The sequence below is a fragment of the Anolis sagrei genome, chromosome 1 (genome assembly GCF_037176765.1).
Source record: "Anolis sagrei isolate rAnoSag1 chromosome 1, rAnoSag1.mat, whole genome shotgun sequence".
Lineage (NCBI taxonomy): Eukaryota > Metazoa > Chordata > Lepidosauria > Squamata > Dactyloidae > Anolis > Anolis sagrei.
This window is the reverse complement of record NC_090021.1, coordinates 39,269,352-39,293,405: the sequence shown is the minus strand read 5'-3', so window position 1 is coordinate 39,293,405 and position 24,054 is coordinate 39,269,352. Positions and strand designations below refer to the sequence as shown.

Here is a 24,054-nt window from a genome sequence, read left to right as displayed (position 1 = left end):
ACATGCCCCATTGTTTGCACTTTCCATGGTTCTTACTTTGTAGGTTTCAGAATCAGAGATCAGGAGACTTGTAAGGAATCACAAGGCCATGTGGCAATACACTGCTAAAGCACTTGAAATCTGTGTATCTTTTATGTTATGTTTTCTAAGGTTTCTGAGAAGAAGCAAACAAATGTCTTTTTGTATCGTCAAAGGCTTTCATGGCTGGCATCTCTGGGTTTTTGTAGGTTTTTCAGGCTATATGGCCATGATCTAGTAGCATTCTCGCTTGACGTTTCGCCTGCATCTATGGCAAGCATCCTCCTGAGTTGTGAGGTCTTTTTATTGGCTTAAACAGGTATGGGGAAACTTTGGCCTTCTAGGTGTTTTGGACTTCAACTCCCAGAAATCCCAGCCAGTTTATCGGCTGTTAGGAATTGTGGGAATTAGTCCAAAACACTCAGAGGGCTGAAGTTTCCCCATGTCTGGTTGATAAACTTGCATTTGAAATAACCCACACTTTTGAACTGTGTGGACTCTATATTTGATACCGCTGATCAGAACAAAATTCAAATTTATAAATGACCAATTTGTGAATCCTAATACTGTTTTGTTAAGAACCCAGATTGCTTTGTTTTTGCTAACTGTTGACAAGTTGACTTTGACTTGTGATTACCCTATATGAATATTAGTTGTACTTATTATTGCGAAATACATATGGCTTCCTATTACGAAACTTGTTCCACTTCTAAACTAATTTTCTATGAACAAGAAGATCGATTTGCAGGTAAGAGTGTGATATCTGATACTATAGTAACATTTAGAAGGTGAGTGCCACAGTGTATTTGTGATTTCTTCCCCCCCCCCCCCCCCCCGAGCAAAAGGAAACATGATAGCTGATTCTGAACTTGTTTCCAAATCTCATTAAAGTAATAGAAAGGTGCAATCATTCCCTATATTGCAAGGGTGGTCACCGAGAGGGATACCAAATCTACATATTTTTGGATTGGTTATGGAACAATATGCATTTTCTTGTGTGCTCCATTATTCTGAAAAGGGGGCGGGGAGTCTCAGAGGCACCTTAAAGTTCAGTAACTGCAATTTCCTATAATTTTCCTTATTAATACAAGATGAAATTAGTGAAAATGTGGGACTAGTGCATCTCTTAAATGCAAACATGAAAGCCCCGATTTGCAAACTGAAATATGCCATAATATACTTTATATGGCCCTTGCACTACACAGCTATAGCATTGTGATTCCACTTTATCTGCTGTCGCTGTATCTTTTGGAATTCTGGTGTTTGCAGTTTGCGGAAACACTGCGTTTGTCTGGCAGGGAATTGTAAACAAGTCTCCCTAAACTGCAAATGCTGGAATTCTGTTAGATGCAGCTATGGTGATTGCGTGGAGTCATTATAACTGTGTAATATAAAAGTGCCTAACTACAGGGACCATAGTTTATTATGAGGGATGATAGAAGTTGTAATTTTGCAGAATCTAGAGGGACTCATAATTCCCAACCCCTTGTAAAAGTTAAGATATATTTTAGTAAGCTATAACTGAAATTAGGTAGCTAGCATGGTGTAGTGTGGGTCCCCAGGAGTTTTGGCCTACAATTCCCAGAAATCGTAGCCAGTTTACCAGCTGTTAAGATTTCTGGGAGTTGAAGGCCAAACATCTGAGGATCAACAGGTTGAGAACCACTGATTTAGTGAAAATGTGATGATGATGATTTAGTGCTTTGAGATTTGGACTGTGTGATTCTTGAAAGTATTACTTGAATCCCTACTTGGTCATGGAAGTCCATAGTTCTCTTTTCCACATGACGTCTTTTCAGCTATTTGAAGACATAGTATCTTCTCTATGCAATACCCCTGAGTTCCCGAATCAACTCTTATTTCCATGCCTTTTGCCATCTTGTTTACCTCTGGACACATTCTATCCCATCAGTGTACTTGTTAAAGTGTAGTGCTAGATAAAATGTCTGCAAATTCCAATTGATTCAGTGAGCCTTTGCCACTTGAGACCAACAATTGGATTTATTTAAAAAATGATGTTATGGAGTATTTATTTCTTAGGTTTCATTGTACACAGCATCTTTACATTGATGCAGGTAATTAGCACATTGTATTCTGTTTTCTTAACTGATAAATAGAAAAGGATCTCTAAATTTTTACCATCCAGATCCCTTTTCCCTTGCCTTCCTTGCTTCCAAAACCTCATTTTCCTTTCACCACTCGGGGTGCTTTAATTGTGCTTTTCCTGTATGGCTGGAGGAGGTGAACATCCAGGCTCCTGAGGTCTTCCACTGAAATACTGTTAAGTTTATATTGATCAAAAAGTTTGCCCATGCTTGATATATAAACATTATATATAATATATATTATATAAACATTTCTTGCGGTTCCACGAGAAACTTGCTTCATTAAGTGCACTGTGACTGAAAAGTTTGAGGAAACCCTGGGTTAGAGTTGTTGACAGAAAGAAGCGGGGAAATGAAACACAGGTCTTAATTCCTTAGTCCATTTACGTTGTCAAAGCTGAAAAAATGTTTTTATGTAAATGTGTATTCAATCTTATTTCTTTAATCCTGTCACTTTAATATTGAAGCAGTATGATGTGCTCAAGTAGATAGTATCTATTTTGTAAAATATTATAATTTGATAGTAATTTAAAAAAATTACATGGAGTTAGTGGATTCAAAGCATGCCAAGAGTATGACGTGCCAATTTGGCATGAAGCTGTAATAAATCCTAAAATAGTTATTATAATAGGTAGTATAATGTGCTGTTAAGTGAGTTGTGTTATGTTTCAATTAGATGAACCAAATGGAAGGTAATAAAAGTTGTTTGATCGTGTTCATCTTTAAGAAGTCTGATCTCAAATATACTGATTTATGTTTGTTTTAACATTATTATGTTTATTTATATTCTGCTTTTTCTCTCCACATGGAGACTCAAATCTGAAGTATTTGTGCACTTCTGCTTTTGAACTGATGTTTTAGTGATCAATATAATTCTGAAAATTGACAGATTGGTAGACAGCAGTGAGGAAAATGTTTCTTGTGGGAAGCTTCCTTGTCTTACATCCTCTTGTATTAGAAGTGAAAATATGTATCTGGTTTTCTTTTATATTTTACTTTCTCCTTCATTGCATACAAATTGATGTAATAACATTTTATTGACTTGTATTGGGGAAAATAGTAGAGGAAGGTTACATGGAGCAAGGTAAGCAAGAGTTCACTCCATCCAAAGAGAATGTAAAAGAAGCACAAACCCCTCTATTCTTTCTGCTACTGATTCTGGACTTTTAAAATCCTTGGGCAGGGAAAAGGTAGAGCCATGAGCAACGTGTGTGTGTCTGTTGAACTATGAGATTTGTACAGATAGAGAATCACACCTTTTAGAAATCCTTGATTAGGCAGGAATGAGATCATTGTCATTCAACGGTGTACAGACTGTATGTTGCCTCAGGTCCATTTTGTCCCCATCTCAGCTAACCACACAATTAAGAAAAAAAAACTTTTGAGTCAGGAAAAAACGTGGCCACCTGAGTTTGTATTTTGTGAAAAAGGGCCGCCGCCATAGTTGCCAACTCGTAGACACTTGCAGTGTTCTAGCCTTACTAGAAGCTAAAGGGCTGGTAAGAGTACTCCCATTTTTTTCTGATATACATAGTGTGGCAAGACACTTGGGCTGAATTTCTGTTCTTTAGAGTAGGGAAACAGTGAAGATGTGATTGAGTTTCTGCAACTTCACGTGCGTTCAACTTATTCTCCTCTTTTCCTTTTCCTTTGAGGATTGTTTGAAAAATGCCCCGGAGAAAGTTTGCTGATGAAGAAGTAGTAATGGGCCGCTGGCCTGGAAGTGTTCTATACTATGAAGTTCAGGTAACCAGCTATGATGATCGTAACCATCTTTATACAGTGAAATACAAGGATGGAACTGAACTTCAGTTGAAGGAAAGTGATATGAAGGTAAGTTTTCTCCTGAATGAATAATTGGACTTTTGTTTGGTTTGTTCCTGCAGCATTCTATTGGGACTTAAACTGTGAGATTTTGCATACATACAGTGATCATTATTTTCATTTTGCATTTTGTTTGCTTATTTAGCATGTTTTGAGGTAAATTTTTTGACATTGTATGTTTTGAAATACATCCATTTTCTTTAACAACTCATGTAGAATTAATTTTTTTTCAAGAGCATGTACATTTCCTTTTCTAAAAGGATGGCAATCATGCAGGATGCATTTCCTATAAAATGCATGGAAATCATGCAGCCATCAAGGTATTGTGGAACTGCAGTCAGCCTTCCTCTTTATTAGTTATGCTGCCTAGGATTTCTGGGATGTGTAGTGTAACAATATAGCTGCAGCTCAGGAATATTTATTCAACTCACAGTTCATGTTTTACTATTCAAGATCTCTCTAAAAAGAGAGTATTTGCTACTGTCTTTTTACTGTCTCAGTTAAGCTGCAGCATTGTACTCTTGGTTGCAGTGGAGATTGGCATTCCCTCCCAGATCTCTCATAGAGTCATTGGCTATGCCTCTAGCCCATACTCTTTTTAGAGAGATCTTGAATAATAAAATATCTGGGTCCCCAGATGTTTTGGCCTACAACTCCCAGAAATCCCAGCCACTTAACCAGCTGTTAGGATTTCTGGGAGTTGAAGGCCAAAACCTCTGGGGACCCACAGGTTGAGAACCTATGCTCTAGTCAGATGTAAAGTAATTGCATTAGCTGCTGAGAGTTCAAGGAGATGCAGCATATGATACAACTGTTTTCGTTTGGCTACAAGGACATAGCCAGACATTTGTTAACCTGCTGGATCTTCTGAGGGCATGAATGCCTCAGCAGCTGTATCTTAGGACCTGGGGTAATGTAATGTTGTTAAATGACAATGAAGACTAGATACAGGCAGTACATTTTAAGTGTAACTCCAGCCATATATGTGTGTGTATATGTGTATTTATTTATTAGGAAATTTCTATATCACCTTTCTCTGGGGACCCAAGGTGGTTTACAACAACAGATAAACATGCAATATAAAATTTAAGCCATTAAAATAATCCCATATGTTCCTGTCGAACATAAAATTGTCATTAAAAGGAGTGGATAGATAGATAGAAGATAGATAGATAGATAGATAGATAGATAGATAGATAGATATGTAAACACACACATAGCTACTTGCATGCATGCTTTGGATAGCATAGGGAAGGGTTAACACCTCTATGGTGTTTGTTTTGTTATCTGTGCCCCTGTTCGGAAGGTTTCACCTCACTTTCTGTCCCTGTGATAATTGGGATAGCCCATGAATAAGTGAATTGACTTGACATTTAAAGATGCATGGGATACATTTGGCCAGATGCATTTGGCCAGTATGGAGCAATTAGCTCTATTGATGCTCTCTCACTGTATTTTGAGAAGAACCCATGGTATGATATGTATAGGAGGGAAAGCTTTGTGACCAAGAAATTGTTAGTGCATCATCAGCATGTGTACTTCCAGTCCTACCAATATTTTTTTAAAGCCTGAGAGTTTTTGACCATGACAAATCCTTCTACCTACAAACGGTCCCAATTTCTTCTGAAGTTGTTGAAACACAGGGAAATTAGGAGATAGTTATCGGAGCATAATCTATTCAGACTCAAATGATTTGTTTGGATTTCGCTCTTTCCTTCCAGATATGTTACTGTTCTTGAATTTATGTTTCTATCTGCCCGTTGAAACAATATGTCTGACTCTCTCATTAGAGTCTCAATGCAGACCTACTTGATTCAAAACATAAGTTTGGCTTGTCATATTTTTTTGTCCAAACTTGTACGCTGTACTCCTGAACCTTATGTAAAAATAGCAGCACTAGTCTGTCAACTTCTAGCTAGTTATACTTTCTGTTTGAAACTGACCAACTGTTTTAAGCATCATAACTTAACAAACTGACTCTGTTTTAACATTTATTTTATAAACTATCATCAAAAACATTCCAACGTCAAAGTTTAGTCTTTCAACCACAATTGTAACCGCTTTCCTGCCAACTCATCTCTGATGATGTAGTAATAGTTTTGGAATCTTCTCCTGGGAAGTAGTCCTGTTATCTCAGCCATCAACATCAAGTTCACCATTTATTTAGATAATCCCATTCTCACAATTTTCTTCAATATTATTTGATTCTAGGTGCCAGAAAAAGAGCACCCCCAAATGAGTAATTGGGATCCTTCGTTGCACACAATTTTTCTTATAATTGAGTAAATAGTAATTAATTACTATTTTGAAAAACTGAAATAGTGTAAGCAATCTCTCTCTCTTTTTTTTAGGCAGTGTCATCTTTTCGCCTTAGAAAAAGCAGCTCTTCCTCAGGTTCTCCATCACGACGCAGCGGTAGCAGATCTAGATCAGGTTCTAGATCTCGATCACCTGGTCGACCAGCAAAACACAAAAAACGTTCTTCCTCTCAAAGCAGAGAATCAAAAAATGAAAAAAATATGGTTGAGGAGCCGAATTTTACTCCTTTGGTATTTAATTTTTATTGATTGATTTGAAGTTGTCTAGTTTACTCTCACTTGCTTGTAGCATTAGTTTGCATTAGTTGCAAAATCTATTTTTTTGAAATATTTTCCTTAATAGAAACACTTATTGTTCTTCTCTATCTAGAAACCTCATGAAAACAATACCAACCAGTATAATGGGGAGCCAGAGATAAAAGAAGTGAATTTCCCTTCTCCTCGCAGCATTTTAGAGGTATGAAATAACAAAATGGTAGTGTCATACATATGGATTACAAGGAATGCTAGAAATCCTGTGGCTAAGTGTCTATGCTTATTTTTTTTCTTTTGGAAAGAAACTCTTTATATTGAAAGTATGATTTAGTGAACTATAATTCAGATTAAACAACGGTCTTCGGTATGTTGCAAAGCATTGCCAATTCTAATTATCCTTAAATTCTGTTCATTAATATTATATGAAACAACTGTGGAAAGTGTCAGAAAAAGGAAAAATAAGGGAAGCATTTTAAAAGAAGAATGTTTGAGCAGAGGGCTTGAGTTTGATTTTCAATAGATAATGTTTTAAAATTGCAAATTGTCCACTCTTTTTTACCAATTTTATTTTAGCGCCAAAGAATTGATTCTGAGCAAGCCAGAGAGCGCATTCTGGAACGATACAGTTTATATCCAAGAAAGGAGGAAAAGAAAACAAAAGAAAAGTATTCTGAAGAGAGAATTTTTGAGTCACCAAAACCCATTGGGAAAGTATGCCCAAAGACAAAAGAACTAGAATTTGGAGGAAAGATTGGTATGATAATCTTGGAAGTGGCGATTTATAATTGTAGATTATTTCAGAAGCTTGTGGCATATACACTGCAACATTCATATGACATTTCTGCATTTGGAAACAGCTGAGAGATAAGTTCTGAAAATACAGATTCTTTGTTCAGAGCTATCATTTTCGTTGAAATAAACCGGAAAATTTACTGACCTGTCACAATTGCTGTGAGTGACAGAAGTCTGTTCTTCCATCAGTTGGGATGCGGCAGACTGACATTTTCACACGTCTCCCGTAACAATTTGTTGCGTGAAAAGGGATCCTGCTCCTCACGTTTGCACAGGAAAACACTTTTGGGAGGTGGAAACATTGGTTTGCTGTTTCCCAGTCAGTTGGAGCACAGACCCCACCCATCACTTGCAATGGCTGTAGGTGTATTCCTTATAAGATTGGACATAAAGGACATTTTTATAAATAAACCACTTTTTATAAATGTTGCTTTTCACATTGTTTCTTAAGATCTAAATGTATATGTTCCTATTCTGACTTTTGTTCATTTTTGTGCTGGTCATTAACTGAGATATATATATATATATATATATATATATATATATACACACACACACACACACACACACACACACACAAAGAATCAATCAGAGATATAACTGTGAGTCTATATTATAATAACCACAGTTCCATCTTGGATTCAATTTTTCTTTGTAAATACTCTAGTACAGTGGTTCTCAACCTGGGGTCCCCAGATGTTTTTGGCCTTCAACTCCCAGAAATCCTAACAGCTGGTAAACTGGCTGGGATTTCTGGGAGTTGTAGACCAAAAACATCTGGGGACCCCAGGTTGAGAACCACTGCTCTAGTATTTTATGTTTAGGCTTATAACAAAGGAAGTATTGTTTATGTTGAAATCAGTTGTTCTTTTGTTTTCTATTTAACTTCTAATTATGTTACTTTTAATGTACTCCCTTTTGTTTTTGTTGTTTTTTTCTTCAGGTGCCTTCTTCATTATACTTCTTCAGCCTGCAACAGTGCTTTATTTGTTGGTGTTGTGCTCACAGAAAGATCCCAGTGTTCTAAATATACCTCCTTCCCTCCCAGCTTTTGAAAGTCTGTGGGAGGCAAGAGTGTTTGGTGTCTATTTGCTTTGGTTCTTTCTCCAGGCCATGTTTTACTTACTGCCTATAGGAAAGGTAAAGAATTTCAGCAAATAAAGATGTGGATTTGTATGGTGTATGCCTGCAGTTTTAAAATGGTTGTAAATATATATAGAAACAATTATGGTATACACAGGCAGTCCCCGAGTTACAAACATCCAACCTACGAATGGGCTCATAGTTACAAACCAGGGTGAGACAGCAGGAAGTGAAGGACAGAAAATGAGGTGAAATATTCTAAACAGGCACAGGCAGCTAAACAAACACCACAAGGGTGTTAATCTTTCTCTTTGCTATCCAGATATATATTTATGTATATGTTTGGTGTTACACTTAAAAATGTACCTGTTCCAACTTACAAACAAATACAACTAAAGAACAAACATACAGAACCTATCTTGTTTGTAAGTTGGGGACTGTCTGTATATGGTGGTGAAAGACAACTCAATTTGCAGTTTTCATAGTTGTTGCTATAATTTGCCCAATTCGTACATGTCAAGTTAAATGGTTTATTAGGAAATGTAGAATTACTTCATTGTTTTTGTGTGTGATGTTTTAATTGTAATTTTGGGCTTGTCCCTTGTAAGCCGCCCCGAGTCCCCTAGGGGAGATGGTTGGCGGTGTATGAAAATAAAGTTATTATTATAATATTACTACTATTATACACAGTTTGCTGGATTTTTGTGCTTTTCTTGCTGAGAGTGAACATGTCTGCCATACACATATCTTCCTACAAGGCATTGCTTAATTTGTAGTGTCACTGGGCTACTGTAGATTCAGCAAAAAGCTTCAACTGATAAATTTCCTTTTGCTTCTTAAGAGAATGTAGTAGAGCTTCCCTGTGGTTTCTCTTCAGATCATATAAATCTTTCGCCTTTTACTCCTAGTACTGTATTGTTAAGATCTCAGATTTCTGCTGGCAAATTGACTTTGATTTATGGTGACCCTATATGAATGTTAACATGTTTATTTTTGTGCAATGCATATGGCTACCATTAACAAACTGTTATTCTACTTCTAAATGTATTTTTGTGAACCAAGAAGGTAGAGAGGCATATGAGAATGTGACTTCTAATAATAATAATACCATAGTAGCATTTAGAAAAGGATTGCAACAGTGTATTTGTGTTTTTTTCTCTCTGCCAAAATAGAAAGAAATATAATCCATCAATCTTGTATGTTGATGACAATTTGGAAGATTAGCAAACCAGTAGGAGAGGAAGTTTTGGGGCTTTAGAAAGAAGGGGGACTCTACAAAGTTTTCCCCTTTGCCCCATTCTACTAGCAGGAGCTTTCTGTGCGATTTTCATTCAAGGATATCCCATTAGCAGGATAAAAACTCTAGATCCAATTCTCATTGTGCTTTAACATGTAGAAGGACAGTGCTACTTTTTCAAAATATGGTTGTTATTGATAATATGCTTCTTGCAGTTCTTTCAGTGTATGAAAACTGATGTACTAAAATTCTAGTTGAAAACTGCTCTTATGTTTATTCCAGGTTGTAGAAGGAACACCCCTTTTGGATGGAAGTAGATTGCTGTACAGGATAAATGGTAAGTATTATTTAAAAACAGTAGCTTTAGTGCCAGAGTACAAATACTATGGAAATAATAGTAATAGGTTAATGTATTACAAAAAATAAGAGCCATACATGTGTTTCAACAAGCTATTTATCCAGAACTAACAATATACACATGTGAAACTAAATAACAATGTCAGGCAATCCTTGCATAAATAAATAACATTTTGAATCTTCTAGTGACTACTTTGAAGTCTCTTCCAAAATGAATCCTAGAGGGTTTTTTTAAAAAAACTTCCTTTTCAACAGCTTGCACTTACGATTTCTATTTTGGTGTCCAAACTTGTAGACCTATGCTTTTTTAATATGCCAGGGTAACTGGTGAGGGAGGCTAATCTGCCTTTTCCCTTTGTTTCTGTTTTGCTTTGTACATAAAGATTCTGGAGGCAGCTGTTTATTTTGCCTGTTGTATGTAAGTGCACACATTTAAAGGAGGATCACATAGAGTAGAATTCCATTCCTATCCAGGTTAAGCATTATTGCATTATTTTCTGCATACACAGTATTTACCTAACAATCTCTTTTTCAAGCACTCCTTTACCACTTTCCCAATGTTCATGCTGCAAAAAACTATCTAGCTAGAAAGAGGACAAGAAAATTGGGGCTAGAGTGGGCTCTCAAAAAGATTGTTTTATAAAGGAGCTGCTTTGTCAGTGGCTTTGTTAACGGAGTTATGCCTATACTTAGATAAGCCAGGAGAAATGGGAATTGAGGAAGTTGTAAATGGGGTGACTACACACACACACACACACTGAAGTGTGCTCAAGATGTTTCTCTGCTATACCAGATTAGAGGCAATTTGAAGTAATGGGATGATGAGGATATTGTAACTCATTTCTTTCCGCCTGCAAATGACAAAGCTGAACAAAGAAGGCTGTTTGCATGGTTTAAAGTCAAAATCAGAATTTTTGTTCTGCCTGAGAAACTTATATTAAATTTCAGGTGTCAAGAGGCCGAGAGTGGAAAAAGTTTAAGAAGCTCTGGTCTGCCATGCCAAACCATGATTTGCAAAACTGTTCACCCACCTTCTCTTGATTCCTTGTTTGCCACCCAGTTAAACTGCTGGTTTAGCAATTCATACATTCATTTACACCACAACTGGTGTAGAGAACTTAAATATACATTATTCAAGATGGAAATGTTAGAATGTTGAGGATTCTGTACCAATCTGTTTAAAAACCAAGACAACTGAAGAACCAATAATCTTTTATATGACTTATAAAGTTTGTGTTAGCAATTTAAAGTGATTTTTAATTTCTATTTGGTATTAAGTTTATAGTAATGGCTGGTTTTTTATATGTCTTGTTTTGATGTAATTGTTAATAAGTCTCTTTGTTCAGCATTGAATGTTTGCCATATGAGTTGGAAACTGCCCTGAGTCCCTTCGGGGAGATAGGGCAGTCTATAAATAAAGTTTTATTATTATATTTTATATATGAAGGATTTTAAAGCACTAAAAGTATAAAACAAATTTCTAATGTAAGCTGAAGCTATATTATAGATGGATTTTTAAAGGTTTTGTTATGTAGTTTAGGTCATACATGTTAACACAGCTGAAAGATACCTGTTTTTATCTTATGGGATGCCCAACTTTTATTTAATTACTGTATTTATATACTGCTTTTCTCACCCCAGGGGGGACTCAAAAGTGGTTTACAATAAATAATGGCAAAATTCAATGCCTCACATACATATAAACCAAACTATTGGGGGTTAGGGTGCTGCATTTGTCCCTAGGAGATGTTAAAGGATACCTTCCCCCAAAAGTGAAACTTTTTTGCCCCAACATTTCAAATCTTCTATAAGCCATTCTTTTTGGCTTTATATCCAGAACATTTTAAACCCAACACATGTATATTTCCCACTAGAAGTAATCTACAAGGTCACCTGCTCTTAGGGAAGGCCTCTTTCCTGGGTCTGAAATAGCTGCAGGGACCAAAAACAGGTCAAAATTGCCTGCTTCCTCCAGGGGGAGTTCATTGGCATTATGGGTGATTTTTGTTTAAAATGGCAGGGCCATACATGGCTGCACTTATTCACCTATGCCTTGTAATAACAGATTTTTGACCTGTGCCTTGTATTAATTGTGTGGTGTTTTCCTCCCCCTTCCTTTTAAGGATTCTACGTGTTTATCCTAACAGCTGCAGCAATAGGAATAGCTCTCTATTTTGAAATAGAATTTTATTACATATATGACCATTTCCTTCAGTTTGCTGTCTGTGCCACAGTCTTCTCTTTGGTATTCAGCATTTATCTCTATGTCCGTTCCCGGAATGCATCTGGGAAGGAATTGTCATCAGGGGGAAATTCTGGTAAGTTAGCAATCTTGAAAACCTTTCCTGCTTTCATTTTTGTACGAAGTGTTTTGTGTTTATAAATATTGTCATGCTTTGTTGCCTTTGCACTAAAGTCACTGGCCTTTCAGTGGAACTTTAATGGGAATCTTGAATTTAATTTCTTGAACATGATTCCATGCAAACGATTGCATTTTCTTTAATCAGTCATTTAGATATTCTTTACTAAAATTGTACTATGTTTAAAAGGATACTGCAGAAGAATGTCTGCTTCTTTTCTTAGTATACTTAAGAATTTGCGATATCTTTTTCATAAATATGCCTTGTAAAGAAGTCCATCAGGCATGGAAATAATTTCTACATTGCATTCTACAGAACACTTATTTGAACTAAAGGTTTCACATGGGAAATGGATTTCATGAATAAAGGAGAAATCATCACATTATAATTGTCTGAATGGGAAGGGAAAAATGGAATGGATCAAGTAATTCAGTGGCTAGGATTGAATAGCATCAGCACTGTTGCCTGTATATTGTATATAAATATGCCTACTTGAAGGGCTCTGAGAGGAGTTGAATTTAAATACTAATGAAACAGATCTTTACTTAGGAATCCAAATATTAATGAATAAAATATTTTATATAATTACTTTTAAATTTAGGATTGGGATTTTTCAAAGTTTTTCAGTTGGCAAAGTGTCCAAATATGACCTACAATGCAGTGATAGGATCCCCTTTTCCGAAACTCCAGTCACCCATCTTACCCCCCAGTTGAGAAGTTGAAGCTGCATGCAGAGTAATGTTGCCGTTTCCCTTGATCTCAGTTAAGAGAGCTGAGGGAACAGGTTGAATTCTAGAGAAGAGGAAATGATGTTTGAGAGAAGTGGAGTTAGGGGATACCTTCTGAGGGGTACAATGTGGGTGATCCCTATGATAGCATTTGGCCTCATAAGCCAGTTTTAAACCTCATAAGCCAGTTAGCTCTTCCATCTCTGGTTCATTTTGATGATCAGAGTGGGGTGCATAATGGTGAGAGAAAACAACTTGAACAAGGAATTAAAATTGCTTTAACTGCAAGTGAATTAAACACAATAGAAATGCAGATTTTCTGAGGTAAATTGATCCATTTGTTGCTTTTTAGTTTTCTCATTCTAGTCCTCTGGTTAATGCAGTTCATGCCAAGCCCCTCACTATCATAATTGGATGCCTCTTAAAGTTATTTACCACTTTGAATCTCAGTTCTGAGAAAAATCAGGGTAAGAATATAACAACACCAACAATATGTTATTCAATAGCTTGTGCTGAAAATATTTCACTTTACAAAAAATATCAATAAAGCCAGATGAAACAAACTTTTGATAAATCTAGTAGCACAATAATCAAAGCTTAATACATAATTACAGAGTAATTGAAATTAATACTAATTAATTAGACTACAATAAATGTTTTAAAAATGGACTCTACTGGTTTTGCTGCACTCCAAAGGCTACAACACTTTGGAGGAGGCCTTTAACCAGGCTAAATGTGGTTCCTTTGTCCTCCATAGAGAAAACTGATGCCAGCAAAAGGGGAAAGGGATACAGCAATAATGGCAGGAATATTTCTCTAGTCTTTCTAATGTCTTGGCTCCCAATAGTAGTCTTATTGCACCTATCAGGCCAAGACAGCCTGGTGATACCAGGCTTAATAGAAAAACAGTTCCCTCACCCAAAATGAGTTTGGTAGCTCTAAGATGTAGATGAGCTGAGTAAAAAAGGGAGGAAAAAGGCATGTTAGCATGGGATGGAAAAAATACAGAAGCATGAAAAATAGAGCATGGATTTTGCATGGGTTAGAAGTGTTATCTTCAGAATGAAGAGAATTTTGCGAATGCCTGGATATCTCCTATTTTCTATAGATGTAGAGCCTTATGTTGCAGGAACATGATGCAGTGTGGCTTCTGCCCACCCTTTTATGCAAAAATATTGACAGTAGTCTCTTACTTCAGTAGGACTCTGTTGGATTATAACTTGTCTGTCTAACCTTGCCTATTTAGCTTTTTAACTTTTCTGTGTGAAGAATTGATTCAGATAAAAAAAAGTTTGGTTGTACCCAAAAGCCTAAATTTAAAGCAAACTTTGTTTGTTCTTGCATGTGTTCCTAGATAGCTAACATGAAAATAATGAATTCTTGTATTGGTGCTGTTAAGCATATTCTAATTGCATTGTGAAGGAATTGCTTCAAATTATTAAATGCTGGCAGAAATGCCCTCAGACTGACAAATCCTCATCATGATATTGGTAGATATTAACAATATGCAGCTCATTTGACATGAAACAGTTGTTCAAAAGTTATTTATTTTAACAGAGGAACAACCAAGTAGTCATCAGTAATATTACAGACTAATATATTCTTTTTTTATTTGTAGGGAATATCATTTATGATTTTGTAATGGGACGCGAGTTAAATCCCCGCATTGGAAATTTTGACTTGAAATATTTCTGTGAACTACGACCAGGCCTAATGGGATGGGTAAGTAAAAATAGAAATATATTGTTGAACATTTTATTTTACAAACAGACAGCAGTTACTAAAATGAAAATTACTGTGAGTAAAGTGTGTAAAATAATGGAGTGATGGAAACATCACAATAATCATGCTGGCATTACTTGTATGATAATCAAAATACAAAGATCACTGCTTTAATACATTTTTATAAAGATTAAAATAGAAAGTATTGTGAAGCAAACACAAACATGAAATAAAAAACTATACAAATGTTTTTGTACATATGTTAAAATAGTTTGTATTCAGGGAGAGGTCCTTTAAAACAATTCAGGAACCAGATTTATGTCACTGCACCTGGGATTTCTGCCAGTGTACTTTCTTATCCTCCTGCCCAGTGAAAGCCCTATCTGAGCCCTTGGAGGTGTGTTGTTGGTGACCCTGCAGACCAGGGGACTTCACCATTCACATTTAACTGCCCAAAGAACTTCCCATCCACTGATAGAATCATGTAATATTTAAGCACACCACTAGCCTAAGGCATTCTGCACCTGATTTTCTCTCATGGATAAGTAAATGAGGTTTTGTAATGGAGAGGGAGTGAAATCTTGATTTAAGAATATTGATATACTGTGTTTTTATTTATTTATTGTTTATTTAAATATTAATATATTTCTGCCCTGCTCTTTATCAGATAGACTATATATATTTTTAAACTATGAAATATTGCACATATTATGTATTACTCTATATAAAACCAGATCACCTTGTCAAGCAATGATGCTTGAACCTTTGTGCAAAAGTAAAATTGTAACTTAATGATGAATTGAGGTTGGTATCTGCACCAAATTGGGCTCCATGGGGAGTTGTATCCATACTTGGGGCACCACTACAAAGGTCTCTGTGTCTCTACATAAGGCACTACTCTCATTAGTAGGAAGCAAATATGTATTTCTGTTATAATGTCATATCTGATTTGTCTCCTGGTAGTCAGGGAAGCTGTTGGCAATGAAATAGTCTCCGTATAGAGATATTTGAACATAGAGACAGTATATTTTGATCATTCTATCTTTTGTAGCTGTCCAGCAGAGGGCAAAGTCACATGGGCTGTGACAGAACATTATACGGCCAGCTATCTACTTGGGGGGGGGGGGGGGTAGGAATGCAAGGGCGCAGTTAAAGTTCACAAAGAAAATACCATGAAATTGGGTGTAAAACCTGAAAATATGGAAGGCTGTCTGTATACTTATGTTACAGAGCCAAGTGTCCTGATTAGAATAAGGTTGTTTGGGATCAATACTGATGAGTGGTGGTTATTGACTGTAATAATAAATTGTCAATTCCTTGTTGATGGATGGAGGTAGTGCTCATGGTCTTGGAAGAGATTTGTAGGGAACTGGGACCAGGGAATCTGCATTATCTACTGCATAGAGAAAATTATAGCAAGGTTGGCTGAAGAAAGATGGAGGTGGCAGCAGCAATTACTGAAAATGTTGAATAACTCCAACTCAGGTTGCAAGGACAGGGAGTGACAAGTGAAGACTAGATGAATTGACAGGGATGAGGGTGAAAAAATGGATGGGAGGATGATCTTGGGATAGAAGTTTGGATGCAGAAGAAGGAAGAGATTCAAAACAGTGAGAAGGAAGGGATGGGAATAGCTGGAGGAGGTGAGAAAACGTAGGCAGAAGGCAGGAGCAATAGTAGTGAGCTGCAGACATGAACAAGAGGAATTCTGGATGGGAGCTGAGCATGCTGTATACTGCCTTAGTCCATGAACATGGGAGGGGGCGGGAACTAAGACAAACTTAATAAATTAAAAAAGATAACAATCTATGAGATAGAGGTGCTGGAGGAAGTCCATTGCTGGACAGCAAATCTCAGTTAGGGGAAGGAAGCTTTGGAGAAGAAAGGTAGAGATGTATGAATGGGATAAATTGGAGAGGGGTACTTTGTGAGAGGTTAGAGACTAAATCAGTAACTTAGCTTCTCTGGAAACAGGTCTATGAGAATTCCCATTCAGTCTCAAATAATCTCTTTGAGTAAACGATCTAAAGAAACTAGTAACTGAAATAGTCTTGGGTAAGATAGTGGATTACATTTTCTGAGAAAGAGAAACAGAGTGGTTTCTTGTCGATTTTCTCCAGAAGTTCCATTAACCAGGATAGACCAACTCTCTGCTTCTCCTTCACTCTGCGTGCATCCCACTGTCAGCTGGTGAAAGGGGCAACAACTGTGCTCATCAGCCCCTGGACTATTGTTGGACACTGAGGGATGCTTCCAGGCTTGAGTGGCTTCTATTTAGCAGTAGAACATGCCATTCAAAACTGGATATTATTTTAATATTGCTACCTACTTTAGGACTTTTAATAAATGGAAAAATACATAAAAATGACAATATTAAATGTTTGAAATTGTAGGCTTCAGTGGTCGTTTACAACTCTGTTATTTTAAGAATTACAAATAATTTTAAATATAAACTGACATTAATATGCATTTTGATTTTTAAGGCTGTTATTAACTTTGCAATGCTCTTGACTGAGATGAGAGTACACCGTCTGGATATGCCCTCTTTGTCAATGATCCTAGTGAATAGCTTCCAGCTCCTCTATGTGGTTGATGCTCTTTGGAATGAGGTAAATTTGCTTTAGGATTTGGAGTTATACATATATTCAAATTGCTGAAATAGCATATAGTGATTTACGTATTTGTTATATCTCCAAACTTCTGTTTATATTTGTTTCTGTGAGTGTAACGTTATTGCGAGACCGTGCAGCCAAGACAAGAATAAGGCCCTTCCTCTTCCACTGAAGGGAGTAAAATCTATCTTGAAATTGGTTGCTTTTTCCACTTATTACACAGAACAGACCAAATGATTCACTGAAAACTCCAAATCATCACAGGCTAATTGGGCTTAAATTTAGAGTTGTTCTTGAGACTGTTACATTATTGTGTGAAATATTCCTCTACTTTTCCCAGTGTGTGTGTGTGTGTGTGTGTGTGTGTGGGAAAGGGGGTTTGTAGCTTTTCCCAGAGTGTTGCATCATGAATGAGGGATTAAAGACTATTCCTTGCTGAAAAATACTAACCTCTGCTATCATGTTGTGATGCAATAGAAAAATCAACTGAGGCTCTTCATTAGGAGATATATATGTGTCATGTAGCTTTATCTGTAACTGCATCTCCCAATGCTAATTGCCCCAAACCTATCTTATAAGCAATATTGGCTCTACCACCCCAAACACAGCCATTTACATGATGTTGGATAACGGGTGTTTCAGTGGGGACACATCTGGCTATTTTCTTGTAATATATGTGCTGCAACAAGCCTCTGTGGGGACTTCCAGTGGTCCTCAAGAAATCCCTGCAGTTGACATGTGCTAACAGGATACCAACCTTTGCTCAGATTGACCTGAACCAGACCTAAGAAGGTTGCTATCTATGTGGCACATATCTGTGCCTCCCACCCTCACCCCATATTCCCAGAACACAAATGTAAGTTAGGAGTTTGAAGGATTCAAAAGGAACTTTTTTCAGAACTCCTTAACTATCTTTGGCTGGACAATGTGAACAAAGCTCTCACTTGTGTCCCCTTTCCCTGTTTTAGTCCTGTGAACATCCAGGTAAATGTGTGAATGGGGGTTTTCTCTTTGCAGCTTGGTGTAATTTCAGCTTGTAGATACCTAGAACTCTGCAGCAATTATAAATAATAATGAGAAATACGGTGGTCATTTGTAAAATGTCTGTCTAAATGCTAATTTAATTTCTTAGGAAGCTATTTTGACAACTATGGACATCATCCATGATGGATTTGGTTTTATGCTAGCATTTGGAGATTTGGCGTGGGTTCCCTTTCTCTACAGCCTACAAGCTTTCTATTTAGTGAATCACCCCAATGAGATATCTTGGCCTACGGCGTCAGGAATTATAGCTCTGAATTGTAAGTGATGAGTTAATGATTTAAAATGAAATAAGCAAATGAATTTTCATTTATTTTTAAACAGTCTTAATTTTATTTTTTGGTCTTTTTTGAAGCATGATCATTTTTATACTGCAGTTTTTCCAGGATCCTTGTGAGCAGAAACACAACTCATAAAATTTATAACTGTTAAATAATAGGTCAATATATGTGTAGTGTTTCTTGATTTTTAGTTTGTTTTCTTCTTCTTTCTTCTGTTTAAGAGCCAAAAAAAAGAGAACACATTCTTTCACCTCCTTAGTGTAATATATAGATATTTTCCTGTAGTGATGCTTTTTACGATGTTCACATATAGTTGACAGAGGAGTGTAATAGGATGTTGTCCAATCTTAAAACAAATAAATGTGCCAATATTATTGAAAACTGTTTTTCTGCAGCTGTTTCCATGCTGTTCAGCAAACGCTTACCACATTGTGACTTGCCTCATGGCAGCTTCATCTCACCACCTTCTCCCCTTGCACCTACGGTTCTTCATCGGGTTGAGTTCAAAACCTGACTTGCATGGATGCAGTACTAATGCCATTGTCACTCAACCCAATGAAGTGCATGCAAGAGGAGGGAGCAGGTGGGCAGATGAAGCTGCCATGAGGTCAGTCACTCAATGTGGTAAATCTTGCACCATCCCACACTAGCTTAACTGCACACTGACAGTGTACATGTGCTGAGAATTTTAAGCTCAAGCCACTGGTAAATGCATTGCTACTTTTAAGTGGCTTGACGTACAGAATTTCCCATGCAACAATTAGGTGATAAAAGGCTAAAAAATAATTTTGGGACTGTGTATATGGAAACCAGGATGTCACTAACCTATTTAGTGCAGAAGCAGTTCCATTAGATTAGTGATTATAGAACTGAAAAATAAATTCATCAAGGAAAATAAAGTTGTCTATGTTGCTATTACCAATATAAAATGAATAGGCTAACAGGATGTAAGCTGTTCTTAGTGTAATTTCTACAGTGTAACACTTCCTTTTTTCTTTTTATGAAGTTCTTGGATATTACATTTTCCGAAGTTCAAATTCACAAAAAAACTCTTTCCGAAGAAACCCAAAGGATCCAAGACTTAACCGTAAGTACTGTTTTAGGCAAACAAGTATTATTCAGATTCTGTGTTCTTCTGGGTAGTATAATACATGTTTATCTCTTACAATACAGATTTGAATATTATTCCCACTGCAACTGGAAAAAACCTCTTGGTTTCTGGCTGGTGGGGCTTCGTGCGTCATCCTAACTATTTAGGGGATATTATCATGGCCTTGGCTTGGTCCCTACCATGTGGTAAGATCATAAAGTGTCTTCTGGTGGCATAGCATTTTTCTTTTATTTTGTTTTTGCCTGAGCTGCTCGTTTTCTGCCTTTTGCATTGTTGTGATAGTTACTGAACCAAATAATTTTAGACAGATTGGATGAAATGAAAAAGAAAGGCATTTTCATAGAACTTTGTTGAGATAATATTGTTGACATCTAAATGCAAGTTAGTTAGCATAATACTCCCTTTTTATGCATTGTCAGCAATGTTATTTACCAATTGTTATATAAACACAAAATTCAGAAATGACAAACATTGATGATTGCATACTCATAGATAGTTTGCTAGACTTCAATGTTAATTAAGGAAAAGACTTGAATTTTGATAGGTCTTGGTAGTTGGACATTACTGTGTGTCTTCAAGTCATTTTCAACCTATTGCAGTCCTGAGACAACCCTCTCACAGGATTTCCCCCCTCAAGATTTGTTCAGAAGAGGTTTGTCTTTGCCTCCTTCTGAGGCCAGAAGAGTGTTGCTTGCCTAAGGTCACCCAGAGGGACTCAAATTCAAATCTTAGTCACCAGATCCACAGTCAAAAACACTATACTGCTATGGCTCTCACGCATTAGGTTTTTTTGTTTGTTTTTGTTTTAAAAGGCCAGTAATATTTCATACCAGCTGCCTTTTGCAAAGCAAATTATTTTTTATTAAATTGTTTTGGACACTGTGATTATATTGTAACTCATTTTGAATTATCAGAACTGGGTGGACAAACCAGTAACATTTATATATTTTCTTTCAGGAGTCAATCACATTTTACCATACTTCTATGTCATATATTTTACTGGTCTGCTTATTCACCGTGAAGCCCGTGATGAACGTCAGTGTAAGAAAAAATACGGCTTGGCTTGGGAGAAATACTGTCATCGTGTTCCGTATCGCATATTCCCTTATATCTACTGATCCCTCTTAACCTGGTGGATAATAAATACGCAGTTCCTGCAGTTCAAATTTTGTTTTTGCCATAAACAACATACCTCATACCATTGCACTTGGCACATAAGTTAATTCTGCTGCATTTTCTTAAAGATGAGTTCAGGTATCTTTACCAATAATCTTAAGAGATGCAATCTTTTCTGTGTTTTTATTGACTTGCCCATTTGAAGCAGCAACTAATTCTGGTTGTTTAGTGTGTTAAAAAAAGAAAAAAGATCAGGTGCTTTGTGAATTGGTTGTCCTGTAGATGACTTAAAAATGTGAATGAAAGGGCAATTGTAAATTTAAAACTCAGACCTTGCCTAATCTGTAATTTTATTTTTTTATAGAAGCAACATATATAATAAATTAACCCTGTAAGTTCCAGCAGAGCGAATTTGATTCAAGCCCAGCCCCTTAGTTGGAGTGGTGCTTACTCAGGTCTGTCAAGCACAAGTTCCCTCTGACTGTTTGCACTGGTGGCATTAGTAGGAGAAAGTAGGATTTCCAGGGCAACCAGCACATAGGTGTCTTTTTATATCCCTATTTTATATAATAGGGAAACATAATCCCCAATTTAAATTTAGAAGGGCCATTACATGCCTGTTGGGAGTTGTTAGTGGAAAAGATCCATGCCCTATGCATTCTGCTATAATCACTAGCTGAGTTTGTGATGTAAATGGGCTTTTAAAAATGTTCTTTTCAACTCACTCTTTGTGTCTCGGGCCTCAAATGCAAGTGGCAAAAAACAAAAGTGCTTCATCAAGTGATTAGTTAATAGTGCAAGGTGTGGCTTATTGTACAAAGAGTGAAAAAATATAGGTGCAGCTGCTTTTTCCAGTTAGGATTATAAACCAATGCTTTGTACCATAGCTTTCCTTTATATTATGACATTGAAATATTTTGATGTACAGATTGGAAGATGCAGTAGTTTTTTAGGACTAGATGATTTTTAATTTTTTACTAAACCATTTCCAGTATTTTTGAAACGTTTTGTAAAGTATTGCTACGAAATAATTTTTTCAACAATTGAACTGCTCTTTTAAATATTGTAATGACAAATGCATTATGAACATAGGAAATTTATTGAAAGTTGTGTGAACTGGCATTGCTACCTCTGTAGGTTATTTTGCCTTTTTTGATACTGTTGGAGATAAAAAAAATGTTGATATCTCACATTACTATTTAAATCGGTTTTCTAACGTGAATTAGTGATTAAAGTGTGCCACTTCTCTACTAATATATTTTTGTATATTTAATTATCCTAGCCTCTTACTAAAGCTATGGATTGTTTTTACTCCTTAATAGCTTTAACATCTGAATATTATTGAAATATTTTTACCAAATTGGCTATGATTGAAAGTGGAACAATTGTCATTTAATATATGAAGTTAGAAAGACAGATGTATTGAAATGATTTCTTCATAGGACGAATTCATAGGACGAATTCACACACTTTTTGTAGTCAATGAAAGACTTCCCATTTGATGACAATGTGAAAGTAGCAGTTTTTAATTTGAGTAGTGATATTTTGCATTAATGTATTTGTAGCATACATCTTAATAACTTTTGGGGTTTTTTGTTTTAGTTTTAAAGTATGTGTAAGGGTATGCAGGCACTGTGACAGGATGTTATGGGTGGTGTCCTTTTCTTGTCTAACCTGGAGTTTGGCTTGGTTTGAAGAACAGGGCTCCCTTTTTATGCATTTGAGTTGGGGAGAAGCAGGATTCGTATGTTCTGTGGTGATGATCTTTGCTGTGTCCTATATTTTTATATGAGCCATTTTAGTTACTACTGTACAAAGTTATTTTTGTACAAAATTGTATTAGTTTGCATATGTGGCATAACAGTTCAAGACATTATCATGACAACTTTCTTCAAACTGCATTATGCCTTCCTGTAACCTCTGTTTGTCTTGGATTACAAATTGTATCATCCTGATCATATGCAGTGCTGCCTGTAACTGAAGGAAGTTGTAACCTAAAACATTTTGGGGACGCCAGGTTTTAAACCTTCTGTGCAGCAGTTCAAATTATTTCTGTAAATAGTTATACGAAGACTGCCTTGCAATATAACCATTTTAGACATACTACTGTTTTTCATGTGTTTCTGGAGGAAAAACCCATCTAAAGGAAACCTGGGTTCTTTTCTGTTTTTACATAAGCATGTTTCTCCAGGAGTGTAGTTCCTGACTAATATAAACTGCAGTTTGTCATATTTCTTATTTTTTATACATTTACAATGTATATTCTTTAGATTGAATGAAATATATTGTATAATTAAAAATTGTCCAATAATGATTTTGTAGAGGTCTGATTGTTTTACTTGGAAGATACATTTCCAGCATTTTTGTTTGTCTTCTTAAGCAAGTCCTTTGGGGGAAAGGATGCATTCTTTCCTAGGAGCAAGGACTTGGGAAATGTAGGTGGGATGCCTTACTAATTTCCTGCCCAGAAGACGCTTGGGAGAAATTATCTAGCTGCCACACCTATTCCTGACATTGGAAAAAGCAAAAGAGCACAAGATTTCTTCTCCCAGTTTCAATGTAGACTTACAAGATATTATCTACAGTGCTATTCAACATCTTTATTAATAATTTGGACAATGGAAAAAAAGTTGTACTTATCAAATTTGCAGAAGACACCAAATTGGGAGAGGGACAGCTAATATCTCAGACACCAGGATCAATTCAAAACAAGAGCTGGGCCAAAACTAACAAAATGAATTTCAAGAAGGAGAAATGTACAATTATATACTTAGGCAATAAGATGAAACACACATATATAGAATGGGTGGCACCTGGCTTGAGAACTTCATGCGAAAGAGATCTAAGAGTCTTAGTGGACCACAAGCTGAACATGCATCAACAATGTGATGTAGCGGCTAAAGCCAATCTGATTTTAAGCAGCATAAATAGAAGAATAGTGTCTAGAATAAATTGAGGGAATTCATAGTCCCAGTCTATTCTGCTTTGGTCAAATCTCACCAGGGATAACATTGTCCAGTTCTGGGCACCACAGTTCAGGAAGGATATTGACAAGCTGAAATGTGTCTGTGGAGCAACCAGAATGCTCAAAAGT

The 24,054-nt window shown here is 36.3% G+C and overlaps 1 protein-coding gene across 1 annotated transcript in view; it reads left to right on the top strand.

Annotated features, from left to right (window-relative positions):
* Positions 1–23,274, top strand: part of LBR (lamin B receptor) — a 28,608-nt gene extending 5,334 nt beyond the window's left edge. The window contains exons 2-14 of the mRNA XM_060754189.2: positions 3,779–3,956; positions 6,299–6,496; positions 6,636–6,722; positions 7,094–7,274; positions 8,256–8,452; positions 9,915–9,969; positions 12,113–12,307; positions 14,696–14,799; positions 17,283–17,408; positions 18,544–18,712; positions 19,740–19,820; positions 19,907–20,029; positions 20,802–23,274. Of these exons, the coding sequence (XP_060610172.2) occupies positions 3,792–3,956; positions 6,299–6,496; positions 6,636–6,722; positions 7,094–7,274; positions 8,256–8,452; positions 9,915–9,969; positions 12,113–12,307; positions 14,696–14,799; positions 17,283–17,408; positions 18,544–18,712; positions 19,740–19,820; positions 19,907–20,029; positions 20,802–20,962 (1,842 nt within the window). The 5' untranslated portion in view covers positions 3,779–3,791 and the 3' untranslated portion in view covers positions 20,963–23,274. The remainder of the gene's footprint in view (positions 1–3,778; positions 3,957–6,298; positions 6,497–6,635; positions 6,723–7,093; positions 7,275–8,255; positions 8,453–9,914; positions 9,970–12,112; positions 12,308–14,695; positions 14,800–17,282; positions 17,409–18,543; positions 18,713–19,739; positions 19,821–19,906; positions 20,030–20,801) is intronic.
* Positions 23,275–24,054: the final 780 nt, after the last annotated feature.